This window comes from Phytophthora parasitica, assembly GCF_000247585.1.
Source record: "Phytophthora parasitica INRA-310 unplaced genomic scaffold supercont2.93, whole genome shotgun sequence".
NCBI classification, from domain to species: Eukaryota; Oomycota; class Peronosporomycetes; order Peronosporales; family Peronosporaceae; genus Phytophthora; species Phytophthora nicotianae.
This window is the reverse complement of record NW_008649079.1, coordinates 81,374-92,664: the sequence shown is the minus strand read 5'-3', so window position 1 is coordinate 92,664 and position 11,291 is coordinate 81,374. Positions and strand designations below refer to the sequence as shown.

Below are 11,291 nucleotides of genomic sequence, written 5' to 3'. Positions count from 1 at the left end.
GGAGGCGAGACGGTGTTCCCTTACTCTCTGGATCGGTATTCTGACGAGAAGATCGTTCGTGAAGGTATGGATGAGTGCTCTTCCGGACTGGCAGTACCCCCTCTTGGCTTGCACGCCTCTCTATTTTACGTTCAAACACCCGAAGGTGATGTGGATCGATTCAGTTGGCATGGTGGTTGTCCTCCTCATGAGGGAACCAAGTGGGGATCTAACTCCTTCATGTGGGATTCCGATGCCGATGAAGCTGCCGATCTGTGGAATACCAAGTAAGTATCATAGCGCGCACACGTAAACCCCAGCGCTTCATAGATGGTAATGTTTCATTCCATTGTGGTGCTTCCAAGCGCATATCCAATCAACGAACGCAGTAAGCCAGTGTATGACTGGGAGTGGCCTTGAGCTATGCAGCAATGCTTGCATGTACTGAAAATTTGGTCGCTGTACATATTGCCTGGTAATGAAATTGCTTGACGTACGCCATGTCCACTTCCAGCGCAAATGCTGGTGATGCAGGTTGCATCTTCAAAATCAACTTCTTTTTTCTACCACTCCAAAGTCTCTATTTTATTTTTGATCCAATCAGGGTCGAGCAGATCTGCATTTGACATTCGTCTACATGGATACGCAATGGCGTCGCCATCCCGCCCTCTACGCGCTCGCACGACGCATTCCCGACGGCACGTTCCGCTGCATTGATCATTCCTTCATTCGCGCTGTCGAGTGCCCTCCTTCCAGAGCCACGTGCGGTCTTCTAACGCTCTCTAAAGGCTGAGAAATGGCCAAGAAATCTGCAGTAGATGAATCACCAGCTGCTAATGTGGACACCACTGCGATCAAGTCCAAAACGCCGTCCAAATCGTCATCGAGCTCTTCGATCTCCCTCTTAACGCCACTGCTGGTCGTAGCAGCCGCAGTGGGCTGGGGCAAGCTGGCGCAGAGGGAGCTCCAGGCCGAGACCATGGAGGAACTAGTCTCCAAAGTCTCGGGCCGCCTCAGCACGCAGTTCAACGAGTTCTTGGACCGTTCACCTGTCGCAACGGAAGAGCGGGAGCTTCTGTACAAGTACGACGATGAGACGTTAATCGCCATGGAGGTACGCCACCTCGTGAGCGACTTAAACTGCAGTGACGATAAGTTCGCAGCTAGCCCGCTATTCGACGGCAAACTCATCCCAGTGCAGGGGCCCATGGGATTGGAGAAGCCAATGAGCAATGACCGCGTGTTCTTCATGCTCAATGGACGCAATGAGGGCATGTACATGTCTTGGAACGGAGATTTTAACTGCATCGGTAAGGCAGCAGAGCTCGCGGCCGCGTGGCTCGGAGCTGACCGCGACGTCATGGAGAACGGCGTGCGACTGTACAACCAGATGGGCTTTGCTATCCGCAATGCCGAAGATCTCGCTGAAGCTAAGAACATCGTCCACATCCTACTAGACTTCCAGTTGTGGCAATGGCCAGGCATTGAAAAGGGACACCAGTATGTGCTGGAGGACGGCGTGGTGCTCACGACAGTGGCAATGAGCCCTAAAGTCTTTGACGTTCAGTACTTCCTGACCCAGAACGAGTCTGAGAAGATCATGGAGCTCGGTATGTCTGGTCTGTCTCGCTCCAAGGTGGACGGCAGCAACTCGTCCAAGGTCACGTCCAAGTCTCGTACGAGTCACACGGCCTTCTTAGAAGACAGTCTATTCACACGCGACTTCCGTGTACGTGCTGCTCGCGTGGCTCGCCTGCCTAGTCCTACGTTTGCTGAGCGTCTGCAACTGCTGCAATACAATGCCGGTGAGTTCTACCGTCAGCACTTCGACACGTTCCACTCGCGTGATTTCCTGCCTAAAGATGCGAACGCCTTTTACTATGAAGATTACGTGGAGTGGGCGAAGTGGGCAGCAGACAAGATACGTAGTCTGGACCAAAGCAAACTACCCGAGGAGTTCCGTACGGGTGGGGTGTTGTTCCCCAACTCGGAGGACCAGCAGACGTTTCCTAACGCGCTACTTGAAGTATTCTACCAGAAAATGGTGGCCACTAATATGTTCAAAGCTTTGTTCGACGAGGAATACGAACGGTGGATTCGTATTAACTTGGACAAGGACGCTGTGGACCTTGTGAAGGATCTAATGGACGAGAAGAGGCGACCATCGTATCTGCCCCGTATTGTCCAGGCTTGGGAGGAGAAATTGGATCGTGGAGAGTTGCGATACACGTTCCCGAAGCCACAGGTTAATGGCCAATCTCACTACTACAACTGGGTGCGTTGGGCTAAAGAGCGCGTGAGCTACCTCGGAGACGACTGCCCGCCTATTGCTCGTCCAAGTGGTGACTTGTACCCGCAGTACACGGTGGAGTTCCAGGAGCGCTTATTGGAGTTTGTGTACGAGGACTACAGTGACGACTTCATCATTCCAATGACTAACCAGGAGTGGTTCAACTGGCTCAAGGAGAACCGTGGCCGCAACCTCGTCTTGTTCCAAGTTTTGAAGACGTTCCCTCACTTCGCTGAGCTGATCATTCGAGTGTGGGAAGCTCGTGTGCGAAGCCCATTGCTGCGGTACAAGCTGCCTAAGTACGTGAAGCACTTCCATCCGCAGCGATATGTGACGCTGTTCATGTATCTGAATAACCAGACGAAGATCGGTGGGGAAACGGTGTTCCCCTTCGCGTTGGATCGCTTCTCAGATGAGGAGATCGTACGTGACGGCATGGATGAATGCTCAAAGGGTCTGGCAGTTCCACCACGTGGACTACACGCCTCACTGTTCTACACACAGACTCCTGAAGGCGATATCGATCACATGAGCCGCCACGGTGGCTGTCCTCCCCACGAAGGAGCGAAGTGGGGCTCCAACGCGTTTATGTGGGATTCGGACGCCGATGAAGGCGCTGAGCTCTGGACTACCAAATAGAACAGCAGAGTCAAGCTTTATGTGGCTACAATGACGCCCAACTTATAATGGATAACAAGTAGTGTTTGTATTGAGAAAAATGGGCTTTGGTAGATTTTGGGATGTACCACAGGACGAGTAATTCCCATGTTAGAACAACCAAGATGTTGAATTCGGACAAGCCATGCTATCAAGTGGTTTAAGCACATTTCCTGAGATGCTATGATGACTAAGTACTGAACCCTTCGCGAACTTCTTTGTATGAAAGAATAAGTCCAGGCAAATCGCTGTCGTTCATAATCTAGTATGCTTGCTGCCGTAGGCTACCGTGGATGCTATCCTAGAACACTACACGAGCCGATGTGGGGTTGCATAATTGACAAATCCGTCGCAGCATTTGTGGACGCTGTAGATACGCTTGCTAGACATCCTTGTTTTGGATTGCAAGGCGGATGGCAAGGCTTTTCCGGCAAAGAAAAGGATACAGTATCCAGGATGTAACATTAATGTTTCCAGTACTATGGCAGCTCGTGACTACGCTGGCCGGCTTAGCACTATATAGATTAGAGCATTTCATTTCAGTTTACGTGCTAACAAAGACGACAACCTCGCGCGAAAATGAACACACCATTAAGTGCTTCCACCTTAACAAGTCATCGACTTGTGAGTCTATTGGCTCCTAACCTGCGAATGAGTTGCTCTTTGACCCCATAAAAATATCAGCAGAGTAGGTGCTTGGAAATGCTGTCATCACTTCTGAAGTATTCTCTGTGTAAAGATCACCGTTGTACTTTATGTTGCGTATTAATAACTACCACAATTTATGAAATGAGAGACACTGAAGGCGCTGTGATTTGGACGACCAAGCAAACATAGAGGGATGCTGTATTTTGCCCAATTTTCGTGATCGATAAGTAATGTCTGCATTAAGAAACGAAAGCTTTACTGATTATCTCGAGCTTTAGATGAACTGCTCGAGTTATTGACGAAGACAATGAGATCCTTGGATCGGTTTTTGACCCAAGGTGGGCGGAAAGCGAAGTAGAGTCCACCATCGCCAGGCTTCGCATTCCAGTCCTCCGCAACCTTGCACAATCCGTATTTGCACGCCACCCTATTCGCTTTGCAAAATACGTTCATGTACGCGACGACTCCGTTCTCGCACTCAATGGAGACGTCGTTGAAGCGCACCACAATGTTCTCGTCTCGAGCAGGAGCAATGGAGAAGTCGAGACCCTGCCAGTCTGCAGCGATGACTTCGTGCATCTCCTGGATCAGTTGTGGGATAAGCTTCCGTGTGACAGCGTCCACTGGAGGTCGCTGTCCAGACGGCACAAAGGCTCCGTGCAATATTTTCTTCTCTTCAAGATAGCGCTTGTGCTTCCTCTCCTCCATATTGTCCGGGTAGGGTTCGTGCATGTGTGGGTATCGGAAGTTCGTAGCTCCAAAGGCGTCCTCGTGCTTGAGCCGCACGGCCGCGCTGCCACTCACGAAGTCTTGGCCACTGATCTCGGTGCGCTTAGCCTCAGAGCGAAGTCTCTCCATATGTGCCTGTCCGTCCACAATGCTGAAACGCGACGACGTGTACTCGAACTTATTGAAGAACCCGTTCTTGGTGGCGTTCTTGCCCATCTTGTGCTGCGTGAGTCGGTTCTCGTTCATCTTCTCGAATCGCGCCTGGTTCACGGTGTTGTTTCGCAGGCGGGCGGGCATTTTTTGGATGTTGGCGTAGTTTCCAGCTCCGAAGGCATTGCGGATCTGGTCAGCCTCAGAGTTGGCATACTCAGGCAGGATAGACGAGAACGTGGGCCGCATGTAGCGCGGTGGCATCTTGGTGTGCGTTGGCTGCTGCCTGTTCTCATCGTCTCGGGAGGTAACCGGAACCATATTTTGTCTAGATGCAAATGGATGGCAATAAAAATGAGCTAAAAATGCGCTGATTGGTACCGTATGTTGAAGTTGGCCCATCACCCCTTAAGTTCGGCTTAAGTTCGATGGTCGAGTTCCAAGTTGCAGTGACGTGACGCCCTCGATGCCACGTTGCGCGCCGCTCAGAGAGCGTCGCATTATCATCGAACCGTTGGCGCTGACTGTTAGTCCAAATCCTAGCGCAAGTTCTACACTGGCAGCGTAGAGCACTGCAATAGAGCCTTAGGCACGGCCTAATGATACTCGATGTCGGAAACCGCAGAAAAATATCAGCAGCAGTAAGGCTGGCGCAGATGATTTCGACGATGATTTCGGCCCTACGACTTGCTTGCATTACTTCTTCGACTTCATGGATTTCAGCATTGGAGAGTACTGCATCTGCTCGACAATTGAGCTGTGACGGAAGCAAGTGAGAGCTCAATACTCGAACAGCTCACCCGTGCTCAGAGCACGGTGCTCTGTTGGTCCACGCGCCGTTCTATGGCCGCGAAGCTGCGTTTTGGACCACAGCTCGTTGGCCCTTCTCGACAAAGCGTGGTGCTGTCGCTCGCTCGAGAGCGGACCAACGGCAAGATTTGGGTTCCGGCTCCTTCCGCAGGCAGAGGCACCGTCTTCGGTGCGAATTCTCACCAAAACACTCGTCGTGGCCTCGCTGGCGGCGCCCAAGGCGACCTTTCCCCGCTGAGTGTCGGCGTGGCCGACACTGGCACTGTAAGCAACGCTCATTTTCATTGAGCGCACGCCGTCAGCTCGATCGCAACTTATAATATACGTTGATTCTAATGCTTCCTCCATCAAGACCTTGGTAGGCAGCTGAAGGCAGCAGGGCGACCAGAGTTTGGTCACCTTATCCGCTTTTTACGCTCGCTTTACCATCAGCTGATTGGGTCTGGACAACCGAACGATGCGCTGGGGATCTGACTCCCTTCGCATAGCCAGTACAGTAGATCGTAGTGATTGGTTTAAAATCGACTGCATCGCTTTCATTGGTGCATAATCTCCTCTCTCCTCCTCCCTCTTTCTTCTGTCCCCCTCCTCAGTCAAGCATTGCGGCCAGACGAAGAGTACCCGAGCACCACTCCAGTCGCCCGCTTCCTCACGCCCCGAGAGCCGCTTTGCCTGCTCCATGGGTCGCAACCTCTTCGACTTTAACATCGCCAACAGCAGCTCCAAGTTCCTCAGTGGGAACGCCGCCGCCTTTAGCGACGACAAGGAATCCGGACTCTCGTCCACGCGCAGCACCGCTAGCTCCTCTGCCGAATCGTTTGCGACCCAATCCCAGGGTCTCCCGTCCCAGACTCCTACAGCCGCAGACATGGAGGCGCTCAGTCAGAGCCACACGCATCGCAGTCGCGCGGCCGACCACAGCAGCCGCGGAGACCGCAAGCCCATGACCTTCACCACCACCAGCTCCATCACGGGTACCAACACGACGACAATCGTTGCCGGTGGACAAACGCATCAGGCTCTAATGGGTCACGTGCACAATGCCAACGCTGCAGCCGAGTCTAAGGCCAGTAAGAAGTGCTCAGTGTGCGGCAAGAGCTTCAATCCTCTGCGTCGACGACACTACTGTCGCACTTGCACGGCCGTAGTCTGCAGCTCATGCAGCATCTCCAGGAAGGTCGAAAGCACTTTCGAAGGTGCCATTACAGTGCGCATGTGCGTAAGCTGTAAGCTCAGCTCCATCGCGTCCCAGGACGACTTTTACGACCGAATCTTTTCCACCAATGGAGGAACCAATGCGGCCGCCACGTCGGACTCACAGCCCAGTGGCAGTGACGGAGACTTTGCTACTGACCGACTGAGCTTTGCCAGTTACTCGTCCGGAACGGGGAACGGATCCAAGGACGACTCCATGGTGGACTCTCAAGCCCCTATGGAGAAGCGCACAGCCAGTGGCTCGAGTCTTCCTGTTCGACGCAAGTCTAGTACGACGAGTGGTAATGGCAATGCAGAGCCAGCTGGTCAACGAGGACGTCACGGCTCGTTTACTGGCCCCCCAGCGGTCTCGGAGGACTGTCCGTGGTGCATGAACGAAGCCTGTGCCCCGCTTCACGAGTACTTTGAAGTGCCCTACCCGTTCTTCCTGGAACTCGCCGACCCAGCTGCCAAGAATCAGTACATTGCAGCGAAACACCTTGATAACGAGAAGGAACGCCTTCGTTCGGTACGGACTATCCGCGGTGCACTCAAGGCTGGCACGTCGGCTTCGCAGACAATTCAGCAGCTTTGTAACATGGCTGCTATTGCGACTTCGAGTCCGATGGCGCTCGTGGGTCTGCTAGACAAGCACGTGTACGTCCCGTGTGCTGAGACGGGCCTGGGATCTCTAGACAAGATCGATAGACAGAAGAGTTTGGCAGCTCACGCCTGTCGGAACGGCTCGCCTCTGGTCTGCAGCGACTTGACGCGCGACGTTCGCTTTGCTGCCAACCCGTGGCGGAGAGATGTGTTGCAGGCGCAGTTTTACGCTGGTATCCCGCTTACGCTTTCGAACGGCCACACGATCGGAGCCATTGAAGTGTTCGATGTTACGCCACGATTCGCCTGTATGGACGTCATTTCGCAGCTACAGACGGTTGTGCGTGGTCTTCTGCGTAAATTTGAGGAGATCCTGGCTAAGAACGAGTCCTTTGGAGAAGAAGAAACGGCGCACAAGTCTTCTTCCTCGTCAGGACGACGGACACCGAAGAGTGAAAGTGGAGAAGGTAAGCGTACCCCTCGTGCCCCAGCTCCCAGTGCACCTAGTGCACCGGCCATTCCACCGCCAAAGAAGTCGCCAAAGCCGCGAGCTCCTGCCGCTCCAGCGCACAAGCCGTCGGGTCCGGCGCCTCAACCACCCAAGCCAAGGGAAGAACCGAAGGCTCCAGCGCCGACACCGGTACCTCCTGCACCAACACCAACCCCGGCCCCGGTAGAAACACCAGCTCCAGCATCGACTCCGGCAGCCCCTGCAGCAGGCGCTGAGCCCACGCAGGAAGAAATGGAGATGCGACTGATGCAGTTGCTGTCTCAAACCACTAGCACACAGGAACAACTACGAAACCAACAGGGACAGATGGTGAACGCTATCAGCAGTCACTCGAAGCAGATCAGCGACTTGGCCAAGCAGCTTGAGCGCATGGAATCGACGCTCGCTGCTAAGCTCGGCATGGACACAGATGACGAGGACTCTCCCGCTAAGGAAGATGCGGACGCAGCAAGTGCGTAGACTTACAGTTGCCCCAGGTAGTGAATTAGTTCCAGCGATACAGTGCAAGTAAGGTAGAGCCCGTGCATGCTCGCATTGGTTCGCGCCGTCTGTTAATGCGTTTTACTCCAACCTGTACAAGAATGCACTAAACAGACGAGAACACTAGGAAGGTGATCATTGAACAATAATTGTTGCCAACTCGCATGCCATAATTGCAATTATTGATCACTCGAATCGATTGATAAACGTGTCATAATTTAATGTTTGAAAAGCATGTTCGTTCCAATTGCTTGATAATTAGATAGGGGTTCCTACTCGACTCGACGTTCACCGTCCAGCTTGGCCGCCAGTGTGGCTTCTATCCTTTCGAGCTGCTTGGCCAGGTTGTTGATCTGTTTGGAATGGCTGCTGATAGCACTGACCATTTGCCCCTGTTGAGTGCGAAGTTGTTCCTGTGTAGAGGTAGTTTGTGACAGCAGTTGAAGAAGTTGAGCCTCCATGGGATTCACAGCTGATGCCTGTGCCTTCTCCTGTTTCTGAGCTGCAGCTTCTTCCTCCTTCTGTTTTTCAACTTCTTGTGCTTCTTGTTCTTGTTCCTCTTGCTGTGCCTCTGCAGCCGCAGTCATGATCTCTTCGAACAAATTGAGTAGTCCACGCACCACCGTTTGAAGCTGACCCAACACCTCGCCACACTCGCAACGCGGTTGAGTGTCAAACACCTCCAGCGCTCCTACCGTATGTCCATTTGATAGAGTTAGAGGAATCCCAGCGTAAAACACTGCATTCTTGAGACTCTCCAGTCGCCAAGTGTTGCCCTTGAAGCGAACATCTTGAGTCATATCGGAGCATACAAGCGGGTTGCCACTACGACAAGTATGAGCAGCCAATGACTGCTTTCGAGGCACTGCTGCATCCAGACTAATACCGTACTGAGATCCCAATACATAATTGTCACCGTCAAGCAGCCCAACGACGGCAACGGGGCACTGACAGGCAATAGCTGCCATGTTACAGAACTGACGCAGCACTCGCGTAGCACTCGGTGTGGCTGCCATAGTGACCAGTAGGCACTCGACAGACTTGAGGCGTTCAGCTTCATTATCCAACCGTTTAGCCGTCACAAATCCAGCTTCAGTAGGTGATTCTACCGGGTAGGAAATCTTTAAGAACTCCGTGATCGGACTGCAGTTCTCGTTCTGACAGTGCTGGCAGAATGGCTCTGTGTTTTCTTGACTGGATACAGCAACGCCGTTAGATCTCCGACGGAAGCTGTTGCCCATTCCGTCGCTTGTTGACGACGTGGAAGTCAATACGTCACTCGCACTCTGCGAAGTCTGGAGCTGTGAATTCCCTTCCACAACATCATCAACTTCACCAATGAAACTAGCGTTGGAGCTGAGCTTGCAACTGATACAGATTCTCGATGGAGACGCAGCGCCTTCTGCTTCTCCGTTGCTATTCATCGGTCGTCGGATCACACTGCAATTACTGCAGATAACCGCACGGCATTGACGACAGTGGTGGCGTCTACGTAGAGGATTGAACGACTTGGTGCAGATGGCACATTTTCTAGCCTTCTTCTCCACATTGTCCGCTGTAGGAGGGAGACCGTTATTCGTGCTGAGTGTCGAGAAGCGAGAGGCTTCATCGTCCGATCCAGGAATGAGTCCGATATTTCGTCCACTATCCGAGGAGCTAGTCGATCGATCGAGGAACGCTGAACTGGACGCAGCTCGTCGACTACCGCTTGACACATTGCTAGCAGAGGTAATGGAACTCGCGTTCACTGCATCTGGACTAGCAATGTACTTCCAGAACTTACGCGAGTCCATGTATTTCAGAAAATGTGCAACGTGGTAGTCACTTTCCGTGTCAACTTGACTGTCCTCATCGTCAAGTGCAACGATCACAAATGGTTCAGGCGAGTCCGTGAAGTCGCGGTCCCACATGACATGATGCAATAGGTTCATCGATACCAATTGGCGACAAAACGCAGCACCCGTTACTCGATCCGGAACGAGTCCTTGATTCACAAGAAATGTCACGATCGATTCACCTGTTGCACATCTAACGGTCAAGTCGGAACGGATTCGGATCGGGTGCAGCATCAAGTCTTGACGCATTTTGTTGGTAACCGGGGCCAATTCCCCGGCTCCGAAGCGAGGGTCGAGGCCTCGAGGACTGGAGAGGAATTGCAGGTTGATGGAGATCGCTTGTACCCACAGATCCCGATCTTTTCGTGACTTGGTGCGGAAATTCACCTCTGTCTTGGGGAGTAACCCGCCATTGCAGGTCAAGTCGAATCGTCTTGGGAACTTGGTGGAGGCCTCTGGATTGGAAATATCCGTGACGCTGACACCCAGTCCGAGTTCGACTGCGCCTTGGCGAGAGAAATCGCGCTCTCGCTTGTATACGCAGATCCAACGCCCTTCGAGGCGTACGAAGCTGTCGGACCAGGTGGAAAAGGCGCCTGCCTTGAATTTCACCTCGAGCGGCCCGGCCAGCAATTGCAGGGAGCCAGGCGACGGCATCTTGAGGAGCAGACGAGATTTCTAAGACTGGCGAGGGATAAGAAGGCAGCAGGAGGTGAGGAAAGAGAGCGAGCGTGGTGGACTAAAATGCCTGCACCGCCAGATGGCGGAAGCAGAGGGCGTCGAATACAGAAGCAGCACGCCAGCCGCAGAAGCACGAAGGGGTCACTTGATGACTGGAGTGGCGCCACCTGCAGACACTGCGTCTCGCTATGGCTCTCTCCCAACGTTCATGGACGTGCAGGTACAAGGATAGACAAGGAAAGGAGAGGTGGTATATATATAGCGATTCACTAATAGCAGAAGTGCGCAATGATTTTAGTGATGAAACGAGGTGGCGAGTGGAACGAAGGGGTCAAATAGGGCCCTGTAGACTACAGGCTGTAGTGACGGATGGGATTCTGGAAAGAGACGGCGTGATATGGTGGATTGATTCGCTCGGTTGGCTGGAGTCGCTAGCGAAGCGTGGTGTAATACGCCCCAATGCTTCCAACCTAGAAATTCCATGTAGATGAGAACGATCCGGATGGATGAAAGTTGCTTCGAAGTATAAATTCATGTATATTTTGCAGAGCACTTTTCGATGTAGAAGCAACCCTGGATTACCAGCCTTTTCAATTCAGTTAGAGCACGTTGTAGGTTGGATTCGTCCAATACGTTGTTTTTTTTTTCTGTGAACCTCAACTGTTCCTTGCACTGCCTCGTGTAGCTTTGAAAAAGAGCTTTGTAGCCGCAATAGTCAATACAA

General features: G+C 52.6%; 4 protein-coding genes across 5 annotated transcripts; 2 read left to right on the top strand and 2 right to left on the bottom strand.

The window, feature by feature from the left end:
- Positions 1-582: 582 nt before the first annotated feature.
- On the top strand, positions 583-3,234 carry PPTG_18868 (hypothetical protein). Its single transcript, XM_008917047.1, has one exon. It carries the CDS (start codon positions 776-778, stop codon positions 2,906-2,908), a length of 2,133 nt encoding a protein of 710 aa, XP_008915295.1. The 5' UTR covers positions 583-775; the 3' UTR covers positions 2,909-3,234.
- Positions 3,235-3,749: 515 nt separating this feature from the next.
- Positions 3,750-4,978, bottom strand: PPTG_18867. Of its 2 annotated transcripts, XM_008917046.1 has the most exons (2): positions 4,859-4,978; positions 3,750-4,781 (listed from the first exon to the last, which is right to left on the bottom strand). In XM_008917046.1, exon 2 carries the CDS (start codon positions 4,772-4,774, stop codon positions 3,830-3,832), a length of 945 nt encoding a protein of 314 aa, XP_008915294.1. In that variant the 5' UTR covers positions 4,775-4,781; positions 4,859-4,978; the 3' UTR covers positions 3,750-3,829. The 2 variants fall into 2 exon arrangements, with proteins under 2 accessions (XP_008915294.1, XP_008915293.1); XM_008917045.1 differs by having other exon boundaries at positions 3,750-4,978.
- Positions 4,979-5,814: 836 nt separating this feature from the next.
- On the top strand, positions 5,815-8,286 carry PPTG_18866 (hypothetical protein). The gene has a single exon (XM_008917044.1). It carries the CDS (start codon positions 5,943-5,945, stop codon positions 8,028-8,030), a length of 2,088 nt encoding a protein of 695 aa, XP_008915292.1. The 5' UTR covers positions 5,815-5,942; the 3' UTR covers positions 8,031-8,286.
- On the bottom strand, positions 8,241-10,786 carry PPTG_18865 (hypothetical protein). The gene has a single exon (XM_008917043.1). It carries the CDS (start codon positions 10,541-10,543, stop codon positions 8,324-8,326), a length of 2,220 nt encoding a protein of 739 aa, XP_008915291.1. The 5' UTR covers positions 10,544-10,786; the 3' UTR covers positions 8,241-8,323.
- Positions 10,787-11,291: the final 505 nt, after the last annotated feature.